Source organism: Magnolia sinica, chromosome 8 (genome assembly GCF_029962835.1).
Source record: "Magnolia sinica isolate HGM2019 chromosome 8, MsV1, whole genome shotgun sequence".
Lineage (NCBI taxonomy): Eukaryota > Viridiplantae > Streptophyta > Magnoliopsida > Magnoliales > Magnoliaceae > Magnolia > Magnolia sinica.
The window spans coordinates 15,591,984-15,616,443 of record NC_080580.1 but is presented as its reverse complement, the minus strand read 5'-3'; the positions used below and the strand labels follow the sequence as shown (position 1 = coordinate 15,616,443).

At 38.4% G+C, this 24,460-nt stretch overlaps 1 protein-coding gene across 3 annotated transcripts in view; it reads right to left on the bottom strand.

Annotated features, from left to right (window-relative positions):
- Positions 1–8,228: 8,228 nt before the first annotated feature.
- LOC131252970 (uncharacterized) overlaps positions 8,229–24,460 on the bottom strand; it is a 29,897-nt gene continuing 13,665 nt past the window's right edge. For 2 of the 3 annotated variants that reach the window (XM_058253778.1, XM_058253780.1), the window contains 7 exons: positions 22,817–23,026; positions 21,323–22,286; positions 16,795–17,325; positions 16,393–16,721; positions 12,875–12,973; positions 12,596–12,721; positions 8,229–10,692 (listed from right to left, as the gene is read on the bottom strand). In XM_058253778.1, coding sequence (XP_058109761.1) covers positions 8,914–10,692; positions 12,596–12,721; positions 12,875–12,973; positions 16,393–16,721; positions 16,795–17,325; positions 21,323–22,286; positions 22,817–23,026 — 4,038 coding nt within the window. In that variant the 3' untranslated portion in view covers positions 8,229–8,913. The remainder of the gene's footprint in view (positions 10,693–12,595; positions 12,722–12,874; positions 12,974–16,392; positions 16,722–16,794; positions 17,326–21,322; positions 22,287–22,816; positions 23,027–24,460) is intronic. The other variant, XM_058253779.1, reaches the window with a different exon arrangement.

Here is a 24,460-nt window from a genome sequence, read left to right as displayed (position 1 = left end):
AATTCCAAAGCGTGTATTCTTATCTAAAGGGTTGTAAATTCGTTTTTATTAATCAATTTATAAATTTTCATAAACATTATTTCTATTTTCTTACTTTTTGCTCGTGGATTCGAGAAGTCTTTGTAAGGAGTTCAGAAAAGCTCTATAGATTCAAAGTTCTTATATTTGAGGAAGACGGCGATCGACCTCATCATGCACGTTCATCCCTGCGTCACCCCGCATATGCAGCCATATTCCCATGAGTGTGTGTCTGCGCCCCGTGCATGTGTCCGTACCTCCGAGAGTATGTGAGCTACTACCTTATGTGTGTGACTCTACCCCTGCACCCACACAACCCAATAACCACTATTTTCCTGTGTGGTGGTCCACTTGATAAATTTGGATCTACCTCATTTTGGGCTAATACCCTAAAATAATTATCCAAAATGGATGCACGGTGAACATAAAATACACACATCATTTTGGGGCCACATAGCACCGTCCAGTAACGAGTTGCTACTGGCGATGTAAGTATGTAATCCGCATACTTTGTAGAGGAGCCTGGTCTCAACATCCTTTGGAGAATAATGTGAAATGTGTAGAGGAATCTAAAAGATCATCTGGTGGGTCTTGTTGTACACAGCCCAAAAATCAGGTGGGTCTAAAAAAAAAAGGATGGGTCTAACAAGCCTAAGAGATTGCTTAAAAGATAACCTGAAAATGGATGGTGATTATTCTTTTTCCTTGAATCTGGCTTTTACCATCACCCATATAGCGTAATTTTGGGTTATAGATCACACCTCGTGGGGGTGCCTGATGAACTTTCTGGATCTTGTCCATGCATACCAGCTTCCCATGGGAGAGCTCGTGGAAATGAGAGAGGTTTGCTACCGTTGGATCTAGGGTTGAACTTCAAAGATCTAAACTGTTTGTAACATGGGTCTTGCCCCAGATCAGGTTTGCCTTAAAATTAATGGGATGGAAATATTTCAAACCCTTTGATCATTTAACTCTTGTTTTTCACAGGATATTAGGCAACCAAATCTTACCTGGCTAGCTGATTCTTAATCATGGTCGCAAAATGTTGAATTTCATACTTGGGCAATGCCTACATTCATTGTACATTATACTCTTTCATTTGTATTTATGCACCATTGATGTAAGAGAACTTTTGTTGAAGAACCAATAAGAAATTATTTCTAAATTTTTTTCATTCTATCATGATATCAGAGCGACATTTGACCAAGACCATTGATTAAAGCGACCCTAGCTGTTGATCATAGCCGTCGCATGCATATCATCAGCATCGAGATTGCAAATAGTGTTAAATCCTAGCACCTCATCTGGCACAGCATCTCCTCTAATCGGATCCACCAACTCCGTCGCACACACCAGCATCTCTGTGTCCATCCGCCATCAACATCTCCCTGCAGCAAATGACCCAGTTCCAATGGATGACTCCACATTTGATTATAACTCTGACATAAGAGGCGACATAGATACATTCCTAGTATGTTGGACTAAAAAAGAAGGCTAAACGAAAGTGGAAGTTATCCCTCATATTCAGGCCCGGTCCTATGTAGGGCGCGATGTAATTTGGGTCTAGGCACATCTGATTTGAAGAAATTCAATCCGTATAGGGAGAAATTATCATTTGAAGTGTGAATCGTAAATCGACCGTAAATTTTAATCCGGGTGTCATTGTGGAACGCACGACCTATCAATTTTTACCATAGCGGGCCATCTGAGGTCAATAGACACACATATAGGGTTGCATCTGTCCATTTCATGAGAAAACATATAATTCCGATTCAAAATTGAGATTTTAGGAAAAAATTACTATATTTTAGCAATTCTGATTTTATTCCATATTTTCTTATATTTAGAGTTTTAGATTTCCATCTTTTTTGCAAATTTCTTTTAATCATGCTAAGACTTCTCCAATAAGGTTTATCTAGACCTTCTATTTTTGGCAAATTCGGCTTTAGATGAGTTTTTCTATTTTGGGTAACTTCTATTACTATTAGAATTTTGTTGTTTTGTGTGCCTATGGCATCCACATGATACATCTGTACAAATCGCGGGCTATACAGATGCAGACTGGACAGGAAATATTGATAATAGAAAATCTACCAGCGGTGGATATTTCTATGTCGGAAACTACTTAGTATCTTAGCTTAGCAAGAAACAAAATTTTGTATCTCTATCCACTGCAAAATTCAAATTAGGGTTTTATTTATTTTTGTTGGCTGTGTAATCGAAAGTTGATACACATTATACATTATTTAATAAAATATTTAACTTTTTTTCTTTTATTATTTCTTTTGGATTCAAGAATTAGCTTGTAGATTCAAGGTTTTGACTATTTAAGAAAGACGATAATCTTTTTCATTATCTCTTCACGTTCCTCCCTACGTCAGTTAGTATCAGAGCGAAGCTTTTCCTCGGTCTAATGGCTTCTAAACAAGGTTCGGGCAACAATCTCATGGATGGTGCTTCAAGAGATTATCCTTTGACAGTAGCAGTGTCTGTAGATTTTCAGTAGGAAAATCTGCGAGCCATGTAAGGACTATATGTGACGATTGACCATTTGATGAAACTTTAAGACAAACCCATATTTGTAATAATGAGAAACATGAGATCAGTGACAAAGCTCACATTTATCATATTCATAGTGAGGCATCGGTGACGAATCACAGGCCACCACCCAATTATGGTGAATTGCAAGCCACCACTCTAATCATGAGGAAGCTATTATACATGTCAAAAGAGGAGATGGATTTACAGCAACGCAATATTTTTCGAACAAAGTGCATCATGAACCAAAGGATCTGTGATCTTACCATAGATGGCGAGAGCAACGAGAATCTTGTGTCGAAGATTGGTGGAAAAGCTACAATTAAAGACCAAAAAGCACCTCTTTCCGTACAGATTTGATGGATGAGGTCAACAAAATAAAGATAACCGAGCAACGTTGTATTCCCTTCTCCATCAGTAAATATTATAAAGATGAAGTAATGTGTGACGTGGTTGATACAGAGGCCTGTCAGATGCTACCTGGTCGACTATGGCAGTATCATATTGATGCTACACATAAAGATCGGGATAATATTTTTATTTTTGTTAAAGATGGTAGAAAGATTATCCTCGCCCTTATGAGAATGGAGAACCAACACAAGACTTCTAAAATGGAGGAGCGATCTTCGTAACTGTACCAAATTTCATCAAAAAATTTAAGGAGACGAGAGAGATTAATGCATTAATTGAAAAGGGAAAAGGAGTAAAGTCCATGAATATTTCAAAGAAGTTGAAACCAGTGTTGTAAGAATTCAAGGCAATCATGCCTAATGAACTTCCCGATAGGTTACCCCCTGTGTATGATATACAATAATACATTAATATTATCCCAAGGCCAATTTTACCTAATTACACATATTATCAAATGAATTTGAAGGAATGCAAAATCTTATAGGAACAAGTGGAAGAACTTATCCATAAGGGTCCAATAGGGAAGAGCATGAGTCTGCGTGTTGTGCTAGCCTTGTTAACGCCCAAAGACTTACACGAGTTTAATGCTAAGGAAATTGCTGATAAACATCGGCGCCAAAAGGTGTTTGAAGTGGGTGATAATGTACCAGTTGAGGTACGCAGGGAGAGGCTAGGACATATAAAAAGCAAAGGAAAAGGAATATCAATGCTTAAGGTGTAGATCCTCTCAAGGAAATAAAGATGTCATGGAATTTTATTATGACAGACTTTTATGAATATTATGAGCTAAGTCCGTTGAATAACTCGAGGGCGAGTTCTTTCCAAATGGAGGGGACTGATGTAGGACATGGCATAGATACATTCCTAACATGGCTGGACCAAAAGAAGGCGAAATGGAAGTGGAAGTAATATTACATTATATCTGGGGCCAGTCGCGCATGATGTAACTGGGCCCCAAATGTGTTCAGTTCTAAGAAATTCAATCTAGATAGGGAAAATTTATTATTTGAAATGTGAACATAAATCAGCTATAACTTTTGATCCATGTATTATTATGTGACGCACAACCTAGCAATCTTTACCATCCAGGGTCAACCAACTCACATAGTGGTTTGCATCTGTCCGTTTCGTAAGAAAATGCTCGCTTCCGAATCAAAATGGGATTTTAGAAAGAAAAGAAAAAAAAAATTTACTATTTTTATTAATTCCATTTTTTATCGTATTTCCTTATTTTTAGAGTTTTAGATTTCCATCTTTTTTCCAAATTACTTATGATCATGCTAGGACTTTTCCAATAAGGTTTATCTAAACTTTCTATTTTTATCAAATTAAGCTTTAGGTAAGTTTTACTATTTTGGGTAACTTCTTTAGGGTTAGAATTTTGCTCTTTTTGGTAATTTCAAATTAGGATTTTATTTTTTTTATTAGTAGTGTAATCGATAGTTGATACAAATTATATACACATTATTCAATAAATATTTGAATTTCTTTCTCTTAATCTTTTTCATTATCTTTACACGCTCTTCCCCACATCAATCCACTCAAATAGTGGGTTGCATATGTTTGTTTCGCGAGAAAATACACGATTCCATTCAAAAATAGAAATTTAGAAGAAAAAAATTACTATTTTTATTAATTCCATTTTTTTGTCATATTTTCTTATTGTGTAGAGTTTTAGATTTTTCATTTTTTTTTACAAATTACTTGTAGTCATAGCAAGACTTCTCCAATAATGTTTATCTAAACTTTCTATTTTTGGCAAATTAAACTTTAGATAAATTTTACTATTTTGGATAAGTTTTATTAAGGTTAGAATTTTACTATTTTGGATAATTTCGAATTAGGGTGTTATTTTTTTATTAGTAGTATAATCAAGAGTTGATACAAATTATACGTTATTCAATAAATAGTTGAGTTTCTTTCTCTTATTATTTCTTGAGGATTTAAGGTTTTTTGACTACTTTAAGAAAGACCGTGATCTTTTTCATTATCTTTTCATGCTCTTCCTTACATCAGATTCCAATCATATGCACGGTATGAATGACCCCAAACCTAACATCCCATACGAGTTCTTCTTTTCGTCATTGTCAGTGGTCGCACCATCACCGCGACACTCCTCTGACGACCAACATTAGCACACCTCATCATTGCTAGCACTCGCACTGTTTCAAAAATAAACACAAAACTCTACAGCAGCACCCATCACCATAGGACCTCATAATTTATTTCAGTGTCCAGCATCCATTGTCATCTGCCATTTATTCTGTCACTCCTCTTATTATCATCCATCGTCATCCTCTCTCATCCAGTTTTGGTGCTTGCCATTCATTATGGCCTCCATCATCTAGTTTTAGCATTTGTCATATTCGACAAATCATTTCTCCCACTGCCGCTCGATCATATCATCTCATCTAATGCCCGCTGCACAATCCAGCAGGCCTTGCTAATGTTCACCGTTACTCACTTTGTCTCAAGCCATGTATAGTCATGTCTCGCTGGTCCAAAGAAGCCCATATTCTAGCAACATCATTTTGTTATTTTGTTAGCCCACTAAGAGATGGATTCATAAGGTGCTCAGATTTTTTCGTCGACCAGAAATGATAAGGGTGACGATCCCAACACCCATATTTCTTACACTATTCAAATAATATAGGAAGAAGACTCACCTCACAACCCTTGACAATAGATAAAATATCTCAGTGTGCTCAGGAGGAAGAGAAACTTAAGAGTTAGGCAAGATACAGATTGTTTCACTTGTGACATCTGGTCAAGGACGAAAAAAATAAGAAAAGAATGTATAATTCAGGAAAACGTTCTACAGGTCTTTAAGGTGGCAACTAGCAACAATCTGACTAAAAATCTAAGAGAAAACGAGGTCCTAGCGATGGCTGCTTCTTCGGTAAGAAGTCAAGCCATCAAAAGAAGGCTTGCACAGAGTTTAAATAATGGTTTATTAAAAAAAAAAAAAAAAAGGAGAAGAACCTACTTCTAGTCTTTTTTAATCCTATTTAGTTGATATGTCCACAAACTCCTAATGAATAGATTTTGGTACAATTGTTCACATATGCAATTTCATACAGTATATGATGTAAAGTCAACCACTAACTAATGTTGAAAGATCAGTATGTGTAAGGACGACATAAGAGCAGCCATGGAATTCATTGTAGTTTGTAAGCTTAAGTTATTGCTAGAACACCTTATAGATAGAGTAGATATTGTCCGTGTGCCCCCTTACTAGGCGCATTTTGATTTCTATTCCCCATTTAGACAGGTGTAGTTATGTGTTTAAATTTGGGAGTGAAAATTTAAATTTTTGTTGTGTGTTGTGATTGGTTTTGGCACTTTAGTTAATAATATTTATCAGTTAAATTTGAATATTTTACATGTCTGTAGAACTAACTCTTTGCATGAAAACACTAAAGGCATTAAGCCAAGTTTAAATTGAAAAATTCTTTTGGGGTTTGAGTCCTTACCTTAGTGGTAGACTTGAGGAGTTTCAACACGAGCTCTTGGGTTCGATACCCATAGGTGGTGAAATCCCACTACGGCGTTCGTGGGCGTGTGTGTCGGGTGCAGCAGAGCTTGGCCCGGCCCATTGATACCCCTAGATAGGGCCCTACCCATTATTAATTGGGCCAAAAGCTCAGGACCAGATCCAGCAGGCCAGCCTATATCGGACTGAGATCCAACAGGCCAGCCTAATCCATGCCTACATGTTGTTGAAACAGGACCACTGGATCTTTTTTCGCTCTTGCCCTCTAATAAGGGCGTGTTTGGATTAGTGATTCCGACAGTAATGTACCCTAAACTGTGATTTTTTTTTTAAAAAAGTAATGATTATCATTACTATGATCGTTTAAAGGAAAGCAAAATGGTGAGGGTATGCAATACTAGTTTCGTATCTCTCCGCTTTAATTTCACTGGCTAAATGCACTTGAACGTGATTCTGTTAATGTGTTATATCCACTGTCCATCCATTTTACAAAATCATTTTAGAACATGTCTCCAAAAATGAGCTTCATCCAACACCTCCATGATCCCGAGAAGTTTTCAATGGTAGGCATTTAATCCCCATGCTAGCTATGGTGTGGTCCATGTCTTCCTTGGACCTGCCTCATTTTTTGTCCCATTTCATTAAATAATCATGTATGAGGGATGGACGGTGTGGATATACCACATACATTATGATGGACCCACAAATGCTTGCCACATCAACACACTTTTGCCAATGGAGAGCAAGCAATATTCAATCAAAGTAAAAGGGTAATGATGTGAGTTTTACACTATATTACTCTAGTAATCCATTATCCAAACAGGCCCTATATGAACACAAATTCTATAGTCACAAAATCAAATATTTTTCAGTTTTGGTTCATGATGCATCTAAATTGGAACCCATAATTTTGGACAGTTCAAATTAAATTGCCCGCATGCTGCTACATATGCAATTTGTGATTAATAAGCGCCTGCTTATCATCCATCGCAAGCTGCCAAAGTATTGAAGTTTTGCTCTAGTTTTTCCAGTGGCACTCTTTCCCAGTCAATAATATCCCATTCCCAGCTAAAAGGGGATCGATTCCTATGATTCTTCACAATCACCGTTATTAATATGGTGGTGACTCATCATCGACCACATCCAGACCATCGAAATTATGAGTCACGTGGTACTCCATTTCGAATATTGTCATCATTGTCGCGTGGTACACACTTTCTGCCATCCAGACCCTTCCAAATTGTATTATGGATGGATCATAGCTCAAAACTCACACTAATTAAACAATCCTAACCCTACAATCAAAGGGATAGTCAAAAGTAATATAGCGAGTGCCCCAATCCCTGGGGCAAAATTCGATGCTTACTATCATCCGCTTGTGGTCGTTGGAATACACGCTCCATCTGCAATTCATTAGGAGATGTGGACGGTCAGGATTGACATACAACTATGCCATGTGTAAAATAGAAGCCTCCGCTGCCATTTTTTAAATGACAACGAACTATCATTGGAGTTTTTACCCCAACAAAGAAAGTGGATTTTCCTTGCTTCTACAATGCACACCTGGTGGGAAAATATAGGACTAGCCATCAACAATCAACATCTTAGCCGTCCAAATAACTTGATCTGATTTGGGTTATGGAAAGTGGCCCAATTTATCTGACCACATACAAAATCCAACCAATCACACCACCCACATAAAATTATTTCTATGGGTGTTGGCACACCAGATAACTTCCCTGCAAAGAAAGATAAATGAGATCTCACCCTTTTCTTTTTCTTTCTTTTTTTTTTTTTCTTTTTTTTGGAAAATGAAAACAGCAATTCATTAAGAATCTCACCATATTTCAGTAAGGTGGATGAAAAAATTAAAAATCTACAAAAGATTGTATGAACTGGACAAGATGTAAACCTTGAAATCAAAACTATCCTACTGTAAGCAGATTTCCATCAGTAATTACAGCAAGAACAGTTGAAAGCTTTTGCATCAAATCATGAACTGTAGATCTAATTTACAGGCAAAAAATCTCCTGTCGTGAATCCCCTAAATCACAAACAACAGATCGCGGGTGCACTCTTGGTTGTGAGAAAAGTGAGCTTATTGAATTATGCCCTGTATATCTTCTATCTGTATATGTCTGTATCTACATTTTGACAACACTAGTTTCTTGCAGCGACGGTCAGCGTCTAAGAGAACCCTGTATTCAAACAATAATCATGTGATCTTCTATCAAAAAAGAGATTCAAGTCAGTCTGGTAACTATCTCCATTGCTGCCTTTACAATGGAAGCTGCACTTCCAGTGGATGCAAAAGAAAGGGCTTGCACCAGGCACCATACCTGGTTTCTGCAATTATGCTTTAACATGCTCATACCAAAAACCCTAGGATCGCATCATTGAAACCTGTCAAAGTAATTCTATTTTCTTTTTCCTTTTTTTGCATTTTTTTAAGATCAGTTCAGTTTGATACCCCTTTCTCTTGCTGCATCTGCAACAGCATCCCCATTCCCGTTTTTCTTCGACAAGTTGAAATAGGATTTCCACAGCTTAACAGAGAACGGATACACTGACACAGCCTGCTGGTGAAACCTCTCGGATATGTTCTTCATTTCTATATTACCCAAAACATTGGCTGCTTCTATCCATGACTGCTCTGGCACTACCGGAAAAGCCTGAAAGATGGAATTTACCAATAGAGAGCTTGCCCAGAACATGGCACTAGCAGAGACAATGCCAACGATATTGGGATTTCGAGTCACCAACTTACATGCCGACATAGCTAATTGATAGTTAGCTGGGAGAATTTCCATTAGAGCCTCGACAAGATCGACCAGATCCTTAAGCTTTTCAAAATTTTCAGGCAGAAGTGGTGGGCCATACCATTCTCTAAGAATTGAATTCATTAGAGAACAATCCAATGAAACTGGACCCAACATGGCATTGATCAGCTTCCTTATCCTAGGCTTCTTGATGCTTGTGCCAAACTTTCTAGAAAGAGGCTCAGAGATGGGAAAAGTCCGAGTATCTGACAAGTAACTAAGCAGAAGGCTCGGTATTCCAGAGGCCAGAGAATCCAAGTCCGACCCATTGGAGAGAAGAAACGAAGCATGCTCTCTTACAAAATGCCTTAAATCCTCAGCACCAGCTAGCTTCAATGCTTTATCAATAGCTATGCAAGCTCTGGCTTGATCGTTCTGCAACAATCTATGAAGAGAGAGATTAAGCAATCCAAACAACTCATCCTTTGGGTTAGAAGGGGCGCAGCTACCTGAATTTGCAGAGGAAGGTATTTCAGATGAGCTGCGTAAGCTGCTCCCTCCAAGATCTAATTTCCCATTTTCAGCATCTTGAACTTTCCAACTGGATTCAAACCACCGACACATCAGCTCTTCCGCAAAACTAACACTACCATTCTCCAGAGCATATTCAGCATACTGGTTCCAGAGACACTGAATACCAGGGACTTCTCTTGGCCAGTTACGCAGAGCTTCTTCAAACCCATCATACCGTTCCTCCCCTGAACTGTCTTTGTGCCAGCGGGCCAATGTCAGAACAAGTTCTATGCAGGTTGGATACTGTTTCAAGTATTTGACCAACAAATCCTTAGCGCAGTCCAAGCCTTCAAGTGCTGCTACACACCTAGTGTGGTTAACAGCCAGTGAGTGCACAGATCTAAAAGCATCTCCCTGCAAGTGGACTCTTTCATCTGAATCACCATCAATACTCAAACTCATTGCATCTGCAGCCATCTTCATTAATTCTATGGCTCGATCCTTCTTGTCAGATGTTAATTGAATGGAAGGCCATTCTAATCCCAACGGCAATTCTTTCTCAGACTCAAACCTCTGCATGACTGTCTCAGGAAGTTTCTTATAGACCAACAAGTACACACAACAAACCCACAAGATACATTTGTCAGATATTGTCAAGCATCTGAGGATATCTGAGAGCCATGTGATGCTAGAGCTGTCGAAATCCATTGCAGTAGGAAGAACTCCACAGATTCTTGAGATTGCCTTTTCCACATCCCCAGACATGCACAAGAAATCAACCATCTGCAAGAACAGGTCCAAGATGCATGCACTGGAATATTTGCTCTCCTTGTTGGGAGTGTGCGCCAACCGGCACAGTGTCGACAACGCAGTATCATATGCATCCAACCGATCACCGAGATGCATGCGACTATTAATGTACATGAGCCAGAGCTCATAAGAACCTTCATTATGCCGGATCTGGGAGAGAGAGAACAGTGGCGTCGTATAACGGGCAATGAATATTACATTTCGACATGGACAAGACAACCTTCATTACCACATGATCAAACTGAAACAAGAGATTAGAAGCATGCTCTAAACATTAAGAGAAAATAGAACCAGAACAAAACAAACCAGGCAGCAACATGTCCCATCCAGGCATGTGGAAAACATTTAAGAGATGCCCACCATGTAGATGAACTAGCCCAAAAATTATGTCCAATAAACTCATCAGGTAAGCTAAACATTTTTGAAAACAATGTGCAGTTTAAAAAATTGCCTGCTCTCTACATTTACAGTTGCCCGATGAGCAAACGGGCTTCATTTCTGATCATGGTTATCTACACAATGTGGCCTGCTGATGCATGACTTGGATGTCACACATACTGACCAGGTTGTTGAGCACACGTGGACTTCGCAAATGCTTGTTTTTTTTCGGGCTTCTCTTGTGGCTTAAGTTCCAGCCCTGGTTCTCTTTACGCTCAAAGGTTTATCTTTTCATTAAATAATCAAAACTTAATTATGAACCGACTTTTGATCGAGAGAGGGAGAGAGAGAAGGGGGTGTGTGTGTGTGTGTGTGTGTAAGTTCAGAGCTCTGTTTGAGAATTTGAACTGATTTTCTAGCACCAGAAACCATTAGGAGGTGAAGGATTAGCATGGTACGGTTTTGGGGAAAAAGTAAAGGATGTAGGCATGAGAGACTTTGGGATGGAGAGCAGATTGAGATGATTATTTTAGATGCAATGAAGACCAGCAATGGATCGGATTTGGGGGGGGGGTGGGGGGAGTGTGGGGGAGTGTGATGATATTGACTAGGGTTCAAGGGCCAGAAAAGATTATGAGAGGAAGAGCTAAAAGGGATATGAAGGCTTGTTGACTAAATGAAGATAGGGCCTCAGAGATTGATTAGCAAAAAAGGACCCACAAAAGTGACCATGAAATAGTTGGGATGAGGTTGTGATGATGATGATGATCCCAGAATTTGGGACGCTATAATCATATATTACCTCAACCCTAGTTGGAATATTTGGAGCAATGGTGATGCAAACAGCATCTGGGCTCGTCACTAGATTGTGTAATGGATTTTTCATATGTACTCCTTAAGGAATTTTTTTCCAAAAAAAATAATAATAATAATAAATAAAATAAAATAATAATCCATGAAAGTTATACGAGTTGACAATTTGTGGTTCAATTGAATCAATTCACAAAATCAACCCCATATGATTTTACAATATGAATTGCTCCACGGGATTTAGCATCTGCTGTAGTGCAACCCAAAACATCAACAGTCAAGTCTTCAAATATTGGCATGAAAAGTTCTGGTTTCAGGTTATTAATGCAGCATACATTGCCTTTAAAGTATGGAGAAGCATATTAAACAGAACTGTAAGCCTGTAACACCTTGCACTGTAGTGTACCATACCACATCATGGTCAATGAAACCATCAACTGTCAATACACAAATATGTGTGTAAGCATATCAGTGGTCAGAACTATGTATATTCATACTACGAAATAGTTCCATCGATTAAACAACCTGTAAGTGGTGTTTCCATATTTAGAATTACTGAAATCAGGGTCCAGAAGCATGTTATGCAACTCCTGCGAAGCTCATTTAAATGCATGGTCAAGCTGCATACTTTTCAATGCATTTCAATGAGTACTTTTATTATGAATATTATTGCTGGAGGTGAGAGCAAATAAACGATCAAACTTCCATAAGAAAACAGTGCAATGATGAGCCAGCTCAGCCATTAAAATAATGATGGATTTACTAAAAACGTGCGGTCAAGAAGAAGGACGTTAGCGATCAGCAAATGGCAACTAATACCCTGGTCCCCCTTAAATCCAATAAAAAGAGTAAAATAGCAGCATACCGCAAGAGAAAACATGTCATCCTTCCCAATAGCCTTCTCTTTCCTGTAGTAAATATGCAGATAAACAATCCATAGGACTACAGAAGTAGGATCAACCTCAAGAGCTCGCGATAGTACCGCTAAAGCCTGCAAGAAGATGAGAAGTTACATAATAAATACTTTTTAAAAAAATTACTGATAATAGGGACAATTGTGAATGATCATGCACATAAAAAGAAACTGAAAAATAAGCATATGGAGTTGCAGTCAATGTTTTCCTGAGCGAACAGCAAAAATAACCTTTTTCTTCCCTTCTTGTTCATTGACAGTCCCATTAAAAAGATCAAGTGCCAGCTCTAATGATTGTTCAGAAGCAGCCAAACCTTGCACAGCTTGTTTCTATTGAGAGAGAGAGAGAGAGAGAGAGAGAGAGAGAGAGAGAGAGAGAGATGAGGAAGTTAGAGCAATACATAATATGGTCCAAAGAGCATTAGAAGACAATTACTCTACACCATAAAACAGCACTCTTGCCAAGAATGCCAATGTCTAAATATACTATGAAATAAAGAACTTTAAGAATCAAATTTTAAGAGACAAGAATGACAATAGCCATATAGAGCCCTATGTTGAGTCAGTCAGAACTTTAAGAATTCCCCCCCCCCCCCTGTCATCTACAAGCTAGAAATATGGATGGATGATTTCGATTCTAAAGGTTTTAAAACTAATAGGACTAAAATAGAGTATACGAATGCAGCTTTAGTAATAATAGGAGTGGCAGCAAGGAATTAGTTCAGATAGCTATCCAAGAAGTACCTTGGGTCAATAATTCAAGAAAGCAGAAAGATTAAGAAGGTTGATGCTCAGAGAATTTGAACTAGGCGGATGAAGTGGTGATGTGCCTCTGGAGTAGTATGTGATCCCCGCATACCAATGAAACTGAACAGAAATTCTATATGATAGTTATAAAACTAGTCATGCTTTATGGGACATAATTTTGGGCATTCAAGGAGCAACATGTTCATCGGATAAGATGAATGCATCGAGGGAATTTAGTAGAAGCACCAATAGGTAATAAGATGAGAGAAAGTAGACTTAGAGATGGTGTGGCCATGTGCAACGGAAATAGAGTTGCACTGGTTAAAAGGATAAGTTGGCTCTAGAAGGGCAAGGGGTAGGCCCAAAAGGACATGAGTGAGGTAGTAAGAAAAGACTTGATGACCTATAGTTTAACTGAGAATATGGTCCTTGATAGAGTGGAATGGCAAAACAGGATTCGTGTAGCTTACCCCAATTAGTTGGGATAAGGCTTTGATAATAATGATATACCAAAATGATTCACTGGTAATGGTACCACCATAATTATGGTGGTAACAGAAGAAAATGGGCCCCCACGTGATTTATGCATGACATTGTACCTGTCCATTAGATGCATCACACCATGTTTGGCCGATCCAAAACTCAGGTGGACCACACTAGCAGCAACATTTACAAGGGGATGCCCACCATTGATTTGCGCAGGGCCCCGCCTGAGTTTTAGAATGGCCTAATTTTATATGTATCCCATCATCTGAGGTGGACACATAAGATGAATGGATTGTTGACTAAAAAGTACCACAAAATGACCATTTTCGATATCCTGGGTTCATAATTGATGGAAGCGAAGAGATTGGGAAGGATGTTGCTCACAGAATTAGAGCTGGGTGGATGAAGTGGAGATGTGCCTCGAGAACTTTATATGATCGTAAATCACACTGAAGGGGAGATCTTGGGCATTCAAGGAATAAAATGTTCATGTTCATATGATGTGTAGCTGAAATGAGGATGTTGAGTGGATGAGTGGCAAGACAGAGAAGGTTATAATTAGACATGAAAACATTTGAGGAAATTCAAGAGCAGCACCAACAAGCAATGTTGTCATAATCGTTATCATATCGTAAATCGTAAAGGGGCATGAATTGTATCATATCATAAATCGGAAGATTTTTTCGAATTTTCATAAAACATGTCATAAAAATATAAAAATTGTATATAAATTAAAATAAATAAATAAACACATCAATCATCCATTTTGTCATGAATATGCAAAAAAAATAAATAAATAATCATTGATTCATTGTCAATGTGTTGTACTTTTTTTTCTTTTCTTTTTTTACACACGCACACACACTCACACTGGTGGAATTTCACCACCTATGGGTACTCAAACCCTTGACCGGGAGTTGAAACTCCTGAGAGTCTACCACCCGAGCAAGAGTAAGGACCCTCAATGTGTTGTACTTGTATCATCATGTCATAATCAAGTTCAAAAAATAACTCCTTTTCCCATCCCATGTACATGTAAGTTTTCTATAGTATTCAAAAAATAACATTTTTCCCCATTCCCATTTACATGTATAATGGTATAATGTATATGTATTCTCAATTCACTTGTTTCTATAATTCAAAAAGGAAATAACTGAAAAGCCCTAAGAGTATAATATATATGTATTCTCTAAGCAAACACAAAAGCCCTAAAAAAGAATTGCAAAAAAACTGGGAAAAAAACAAAAAACAAAATATTCTATTTTTCTTTTCCAAAAAACCCTTATTTTCACCAATGTATGAAAGAAATAAAATAGAAATGAATAACTGAATATTTTACATGCATTCTTACCTATTTTAACACACAAATCGAATGCAACAAGCAGCGTTCGATTCCGTTGAATGACAAAAAAGATGTTGATTTCTTTCTCTAGGTTTCCTATGAAATACAAAGGTCCAAAAGTCCACAAAATCTCTTAAAAGTTGCAAAATATATGTTATTCTAATGAGGGTGGGGCCCAAATACCTTTTAAAAGAGTCCTAAAAAATTGCAAACAAAAAAAAAAAGGTTAAAAAAAAAAAAAGATTTTCTACCAGTCGCTGCCGGTTTTCTATGCAGAAAATCGATACCATTCATGACATAATCGCGCAATTTGATAATCAAATTGTATGATTCATCCTGATTTGCAATTCAGCCATACGATTTGTATCATACGATGGTACGATATCATACAAATCGTACGATTTGAATCGCAAATCATACAATTTTGACAACATTGCTAACAGGTACTAAGATGAGGGGAAATAAATTTAGATGGTTAGGAGTGAGTGAGTTCAAGTTGAAGCTCTAAAAGGGCAAGGGTAAGCCTAAAAGGAAGTGGCTGGAAGGTGGTAAGAAGATATTTTGATCACCATGGTTTAACTGAGGATATGGCCCTTGGCAGAGTGGAAAGGCAGAATAGGATTTGTGCAGCCAACCCCAATTTAGTTAAGGCTTAGATGATGATGATACATGTATGTATATATGTGTTTGCACATGTGTATGTGTATGCATGCATCTGTGCAATGGGGAAGCTGCTAACATCCCCCAAAGTTTGTAATTGGCATGCGAGACGGCCTGGCAGCAATCCAAATCGTCCATTCATTGTGTGCGTGTGTGTGTGATGTCGACGTCAGCGACCTTCCCATAGCATGTATTTGAAGAAAATCGATCCCACAACCAATCGCATGATAAGAGATCTGCAACCACCCACAATTTCATTTTCTAGCACTTCTTGTTTACATCATCGTCGATAATCAAAACAAGAAATCAGTGCTCTATCTATTAAACGGCAGCCCCAAATCATTACAGCTGAGTCACGCACATTTTGTAAGCAAAAAAAGACAAACAACTGGAGCCCAAGTACAGAGCACTGCTAGTGATTCAAGAGACTGGCCGTTCACACAATCAAGACTATCAAATTACTTATGCAAATGGAGCGAGCCTAAGGAAATTGAATTAGAATGTAATGACAAACCGTTGTGTCATCTTGACTTCGAAAATACAAAGATAGCCTGTTCCAACTCCCATGGTCCTCAGCACAGCTATCACCAGCTTGCGAATATGGGACATCTGGAGGTGGGGTTCTCAGAACAGAGAAAGGAACCACAAATGAACTGCAGAAATCCCGTTGCCAGTATTGACAAATGCTATGAGGCAACACATATCCAGAAGACTGTTTATCAGCTTTTATAAGATTTGGACCAATTCGATATGTTGGCACTGGCACGATATAATGGTGGAGACCATGAGGAAGCTCCCGCGCATCAGTCAGATTTCCAAGAATCAATGGACTGTCCTGACCATCTGCAATTGTAGTTATTTAGAAGATTGTACAATATGAACTTCAGATTCTAAGACTCATAAGATTGAATCATACCAGAGATAGACGAATCATTAAGCTGCTTTAAATTTCTTTGGGTGTAGTCTTTGGCGTGCTGCCATGAACATTCATCATTGTTGCATTTTCCTCGGAGCTCAAACATGCAAAATGGCCAGAAGGGATCAATTGCAAGATCAGAAGTGCCCGAATCCAGCTTTCCAATTCTTGCATCTCTTATATGGTTTGCTGTTGCATCTGCTCTGAAAACAACTAGCTGGCTCTCAAAACAGTTTACTTCAATGGCCTCCTCATGTGAAATACCATAAGAGAGTTCTTGCTTAGTCTGATATCCTTTACATCTGCCTGGGAGCATAACCTTCATATGTTTAAATACAATCTTCAGAACTGAAGAAGGTAGGGAGAAAACAGAGGCACAGGTGGGCCTGCAAGATTCTTCTGGTGAGGAGCTGCTTTCCTCGGGATTGGTACTCCTGTTAGACCCATTATCAAAGTAGGGCTTATCGCAATGATTTTTATCATGTTTGCGGGAAGAAATCCAGCAGCTTTTACTTCCAGGCATTTCTGTACCTGAAAAATGCAGTAAATAATTATTTGTGAATCTGTAAAGGTTACAATGAAATAAAAGCACAAAAATAAGTCGACTCAAGCCATTAATGCTAAAATCCAATGGCAGAACATAATTTATTATTATGTGCAAAATAAGTAATCTTTGCACATCAAACCTAACAGTACTTCCCTTTCTAGTTTGCATGAACCTCAAACAGGCTATCCTATGCATTCAAAATACACATGGTTGTTTCCTTGTGAGTACTGTTCTTATCTCCACAGACATGAGAAAAATCAAAATCTATTTTAGAAAATGCTAGATTATGAAAATGAAGAAGTGCTACACAACATGTTTTCTTTTTTGAATGGTTATCAGACATTTAACTCAAAGAAAACAAAGCAGCCAACGAATATAACAGCTTTTATAATTTTCTTTTTGTAATCTTTGTCCTGATGTCTGTCAGGCTGTTCTTCAATAAAATTATTCATAGCCCTTCAAAAAAACAAAAACGACAGCAAAACCACAACTGTAACAGCAGAAAATACAATCGGATACAAAAAGCAGACAGCATAACATCCTAGAACACACTATAACCATTTAAATTCTTCTGTGAATAATTATAATATCAGCTCTAGCAGCAATGTTTTTCACCAGCTCATCCACCACATTGCTTGCCTCTCTAGGAACCCTTGGAAAAGATTTGAATCACAGAATAAAGGATGCTTCTCAAGAGTATCAGCCAGCCAACAAAGAGGTAGCCCATGATATAGCATTTGACGAGTTACCCTGAACCTCAATATTTACTGGGAGAAGATTGAATTCACAAACTGTTTTGACGGCCCTCAATAAAGCAGCAGCTTCAGGTTCACTGGAGTTTATAAAATCTACTGGTCCTGAACTCAATCATAACAGTGCTGCTGTGGTCAGCAACCACCCCACCAATCCCTGCAGTTCCCGAAGGACGACCCATCAAAATTCGCCTTGAAACAAACCACATGGTGTTAGAGGGTACAGAACAAGGTTTTGTGTATCAGTAACAGCTGAAATATTTTTATTTTTATTTTGACAACAAGGGATGTCCCAGCCCCCTTCTGAAGCGAGACTATTCCCTGCAGATGCACGCAATCATCCACAACCACGTGCATCGGGTAATGCCAAGGAGGGGAGTCTAACCCACGCCTGTAGGGAGCAAACCCTCAGTTTGGCCACTTGCCCAAACCACGTGCATCAGTAACAGCTGAATTTTTCTTTTGGCAAAAAAATAAAATCCCGAAAAATGTGGAAAACTTTTTAAAATTTGGGAGGATTCCTTTTTTTTCTTTTTCCTTTTTTTGACGTATTTGATGGTGTAACTGGCCATCATTTGGTAAGAACGTTGTCTGTCGAGCAGCATCAACTTGACCTGACACCAATGTTGTCAAATGGCATAAGTGATCTTGTGTGATCACATAAGTGATTGCACAACTTTTTTTTTTTGAAAAAAAAATAATAATAATAAATCAAAAAAATGGAAAGTATGCGATCACGTGATCGCATATGTGATCGCTTTATGCGATATGTGATCGCATAACATCCTTATGACATATGCGACCATCGCATATGCCATATGGATGGTTGCATATGCCATATGGATGGTTGCATATGCCATATGGATGGCATTATGCAATCGCTTTTGACAACATTGCCTGACACCAATGTTGTCAAATCGCATAAGCCGTCCGCCTGGGCTGATTGCTTATGCCATTGCATAATCACATAAGCGATCACTCAGGTTGATGGCTATGACATTGCATCACATAAGCGATCACTCAGGCTGATGGCTTGTTCTTTTCTTTTTCTTTTTTTTCTTTTTTTGAAAATTTTAAAAAAAAAAAAATCAAAAAAATGGTAAAGAATACACACACACACACACACACACACACACACACACACACACATATGTATATAGATATAGATATATATATATATATATATTCTAAAAAATTAAGAAAAACTATGTATAATTACTACAAGTGATTCGATTAGGTTTATTTACCTATTTCATTGTAGTTTGGCTATTAGGCCATCTATATGTTTGAGTTATATTATATTATATATAACAAAACAAATTTAAATAATCAATAAGTTACACCCAGAAAGAATTAATTATTGAAAACTACAAATATAGAAATGAAATTTTATTGATAACTTGAATCTTGATGAGTTGATGCATACAATACTAGTTACAATTTACAACTTATTACAATCTACAAGAAACTTTACCGTTGGCCATTATACCATGGCATACTGCCTGCATGGCATGTGCAACCATGAGCCATGGTATGCGATTATGCGATCGCGATCACATATGACAACAATGCTTGACACCTACTGAAAGCCAACCAAATAGGCCTTAATCGAACACAAATCAAGCATGATTTGGTGGATTAGGGCCTATTACATATAAAACAACAAAAATATAGAAAAAAAATTGATGGTTTACCCCTTCTGAAATTTCCCAATGGGCTGTTCAGCTTTGATGTTCATCAAATCCCACCCAAATCTAGTGTTTTGATCCTTAAAATAGGCCTAGATATAATTTAAAATTAGTTCATAAGCTTCATTCATGGTTGAAATGGAAAAACAACTGGAGAGAGAGAGAGAGAGAGAAATTTTGAAAATAAAATTTTCAAAATTGGGGTTACATGGCTATAGCACCCTGTAACGGTTGTATCGTATCAGCCGCATGACAGTGTCCTTACAAGGTGTATCAGGCTTTATCGGCCAATATGGACAGATAAAGACCTTTCTTTCATAACAAACTAGTTCTACCTCGTATCGCATAACGGGCATTAACAATATGGTTACAATATGGCCATAAAATGTCTTCCAAAACCATATGGGCAAGCCAAACAGATTTTGCCTTTGCCAATTTCAAGCTAAACATCAAAATGCCCACATCCCAATTTGAGTCCAGCTGACTGATTAACCCTTTCAAACTCAAATCAGCCTTCCACCACATTTGATCAACCAGTGGATTTTATCAAACAATGAACGAACCAAACATGATTTTCCACAAAAGATTCTGCTGTTCTGCCCAAGCCATATCGATCATAACCCCATGAACACCAACATGTCCAATAAAAGTCTGCCTGTTGGACCACAGGCCATTGCTGACCAGCTTCCTATGACATCCCGGACCACTTTTGGTAGCACCCAGGCTATCCAAAACTTGTGAAGCAAAGCTGCCCTATACCTTGGACACAACCTCAGAGTGAACAAACATATTATCGACACCCAATCTTGGAATATACACGCTACCCAGAATCATGAAGAGAGAAGCAAAACTATTGATCTCACTGCCTCAGAGGATTCTCCAAAAATGCGGTCTCAAACTATCCTATTGCCCACACGATGAAAGAATGAATAACCGAAGGCCTTTTTTCCTGCAATTCTAAATAAAACGGAAAACATATCACAAAGAGGCAACTGCAAGCACCACAAATCTTCCCAAAAGCATATCCTCAATCCATCCCCTGTGCTAAACCTGACATTTTCCCCACATAAAGACTTCAACCAAGAATGAAATCTTCATTCAAAGAGAATGGAGTAACAAAAACAATTGATACACAGAATATTGTGATTGGAATGAAAATCTTTAATTTAATTGTTTGCTTCCAAAGTTTCCAATAACACCCTAATTTAGCATCCAGTTATACAATATAAAGACAATGAGAAATAACAAGTCTATGCATCCAAATTTATGTTCAGTCAGAGCTTACAATTATATATTCATTTTTTTTTCATTTTCATTTTCATTTTCATTCTTTTTTTTTTTTTCTTTTTTTTGGGGGGGGGGGGGAATCCTTGAACACATAAAAAAGAACCCAGGAAGTTGAAAATTACCATCGAACAAGAACGATACCAACAATCTGGTATGCCCTTAAACTAAGATTTGAGATTATAGTACTAACAAGAAACTTGACAATCAAAACCAAATGCCAAATTGCAGGACACAGATCAAGTAAGAGAAATTACCTTCCATGTCAGCCATTTGGTTTTTCTCTTCCACCACAGGTTGCTGGTCAGAAATTGCAGATAGCTTCCCCATGCTCATATGTGTTTCCCTACTCTCAACATCATTGTCAGCTATTTTGTCCACATTATGCTCCCTGTTAAAAACCATGTCACTGTTCTTAGGCAAAGTTCTCATGCCTAACCGTGCAAACAGTTCAGACCTCAAGGAAGCTTCAACAAGTTCGGTATCCTGAACAGTCTCAACGTATGATTTTCCTTCTAATTCCTCGTTCATGGCCACTGCCCTTTCTTCAAGTTTTTCCACATTTTCTGCACAGGCTAGTATGGATTCAACAGCTTCATCTTCATCTGCAGACACATCAGGAAGATTGGAAGGAGAGAAGAATCCATCCATAGCACTACTGTCCTTATGAGGTAATTGCTCTGACGTACTGGCATCAGGTTCGCTACAAGGCTCAGACCCTAAAATGTGTCTGTATGTACGCTGGTAAGATTTATTATGGGGAGCACCATCAATAAGTTGCGTGTTAGATTCACGGATCTCCTGATCCATAACCTCAGGATCAGCAGGCAGCTGACAACTTAAATGAGGTAGCAGATTAACATTAGCTTTTGGTACATTTTTTATGGAATCTAGCCCAGTTTCCCCATGCCACCTAGAAGACCACAGAGAACCGGAATTCTCCATTGCAAGAGCTCGAAATTGGGCTGAAAACAACTCTCTTTTTTGATATAGGTAACTACATCTCTCATTAGAATCGACCAAAGCCCTCTGTGCACTTCGATAAGCTTTCAGTGCAGATCTTTCTTCAAGCTCACACCTACGCCTGAGCTCCTGTGCTTCCTCTAACTCCTTGTCCAACAACTCCTCCATCTTCGCCAGATTCTGTACATCCATGCTGTTCCGCCCCTCAGCATTCCACTGATTCAAATAATTCATGAGGCTTCCACTCTGTAGAGATGCCTTTCATGCAGCACAAATAATAACTTAGCCAGAAAACCCAACAGAATTATATATATATATATATATATATAGAGAGAGAGAGAGAGAGAGAGGCATGCTCACCCACACACCTACGCACGTGCGCACCTTTGCACACGTGTCATGGGTGTCGAATCCGAACGGTCCATAAGATGCGGAATCCCGTGAAACCTCATGGGGTGAATTTTCACCCTGATCTAAGATTCTGGTGGGCCATAGCAAGGAGAAATTCAAATCAAGGGAAGAAACTGTTTGCATTTTTCATGGCCCACCGAAGTTTTGGTTCAAAAAAAAAATTGGTACCATGGGGTTTCATGAGGTTCTACTTCATGTGGACTGTTCAGATTTTCGAGACTCATCAGATATGATGAGTTCTCAAAAAAGTTCGTATGTAGTCCGTACGAACTGGTTCGCAGGTGAGCGTTCTGCTATATATATATATATATATATGGAGAGAGAGAGAGAGAGAGAGGTAACAAAGCAATGATGACCTCGTAAACAAATGGACTTACATCAAAAGTAGCCAGTGTGGTCTCCTGAACATGATTTGAACACTCATCAAAAATATTAGAAGCTGTGTGCGGCTGTATCCCATTGTGAGATATGATTTCATTGTGCTCGCTGTTGTTCACTAAATTATGCTGAGATGATGCTTTGTCTGGGGAGAAACTAGATGCATGAGTTCCCCGAACTATACTGCGATGCTTTGACATTTCAGAGCACTGTCAATATCAGAAGGACAAAAGGATGAATAAAAAGTAATAAACAGTGTTGAACACCCAATACCATTTTCAACTGGTTATACTGTAGTTTTAAAAGCAGCGTTGCCTAGACACATAGCATTGGTGCCAAGGATCCAAGTGTCCAGCACAGTAAATTCCAAAAGTCAAGGCATGGGGGCCCTTCCATAGACAACCAAGTCTTAATAAAAATAAATATATCAACAAATAAAATATAATACTAACATTAACATCAAAAAATTTCTGTCAGAAGGAAAATGAACGGAAATTTAAAAAGAACGCGTACATGGTTCTAATAACAACCACTTACTGGTAGCATAAAATAAAAAAGTAATCAATTGACAAAATTTGAAAATCATATAACAATCATTACAGGACATTGTACCACAAACATCTCTTGTTCTCTTGAAACATAGTTTTCAGGCCCAGGCCCTTCAAAGAAACAGACATTAGTTTAATCTAATATCACCTAGACCCAACTTGTCCATAAAAAAACACCTGATCAGCATAAGGGGAGACCAATCTGATTGGGGGGGAAATGATCTTCAAAAGTACCACTAGCATGATTGACTAAAGTGACAGCTGCCTGACTGCACTCCCCTGAAAACGTGAGATACTTCAGCCTCCAAAAAATGCATGAGCTTTAGAATTTGTACCAACCAAATACCAAATGGACCAAGGAATTTCACGATCCTTTTGACACATCCACATGCATCTTTGAATCACTTTCAGTCACGCCTTATAGGCATTACACCAGAAAAATTCCAGACCATCCAATAGAGATGTAATCATGTAACTTTAGCTACTGAATTAGAGAAAATCTCACAATAATGAGAAGAGCAAAAACGCAATCACCATTGTGATCTCTAAGCATACCACCGCCTCCACTCAAACCCAGATTGCCTCTTGAACAACTGTTAAATTTAATCAAAAGCATCCTGGAGTGGCCTAATCCATTTTGTAAGGATAGAAAAAAGATGGCATTTTCTTAGTCCCCTTCTATTTCATACTCTGAAGAGGATGATACATAGGCATTGGAAATCACTAAGAGATTGCATGCACGTGGCATACTACGGCTGCAACTTGGGTTTGGGTCAACTCAAACCCAATTGACCCAACCCGAGTTCAGGTTGGGTTGGGTCAGGTTGAAAAGGTCCTCAGGTTGGGTTCAGGTTGGAAGAACAACCCGATTTGGAATTGGATTGGGTTTGGTTTGAGCAAATTTTTGGGTCGGGTTAGGTCGAGTTGGGAATAGTCGCATGTATTTTGGTCATGTTGGATCTAGTGTTGAGGAATTCAAGTTGGGTTCGAGTTGCCCACCTCTGGTTGGAATTTGGATCGGGTCGGGTCCTCTTGACGTCGGATCAGGCTCTGGTTGACCCTCAACCCGACCCAACCCACCTAAGCTGCACCCCT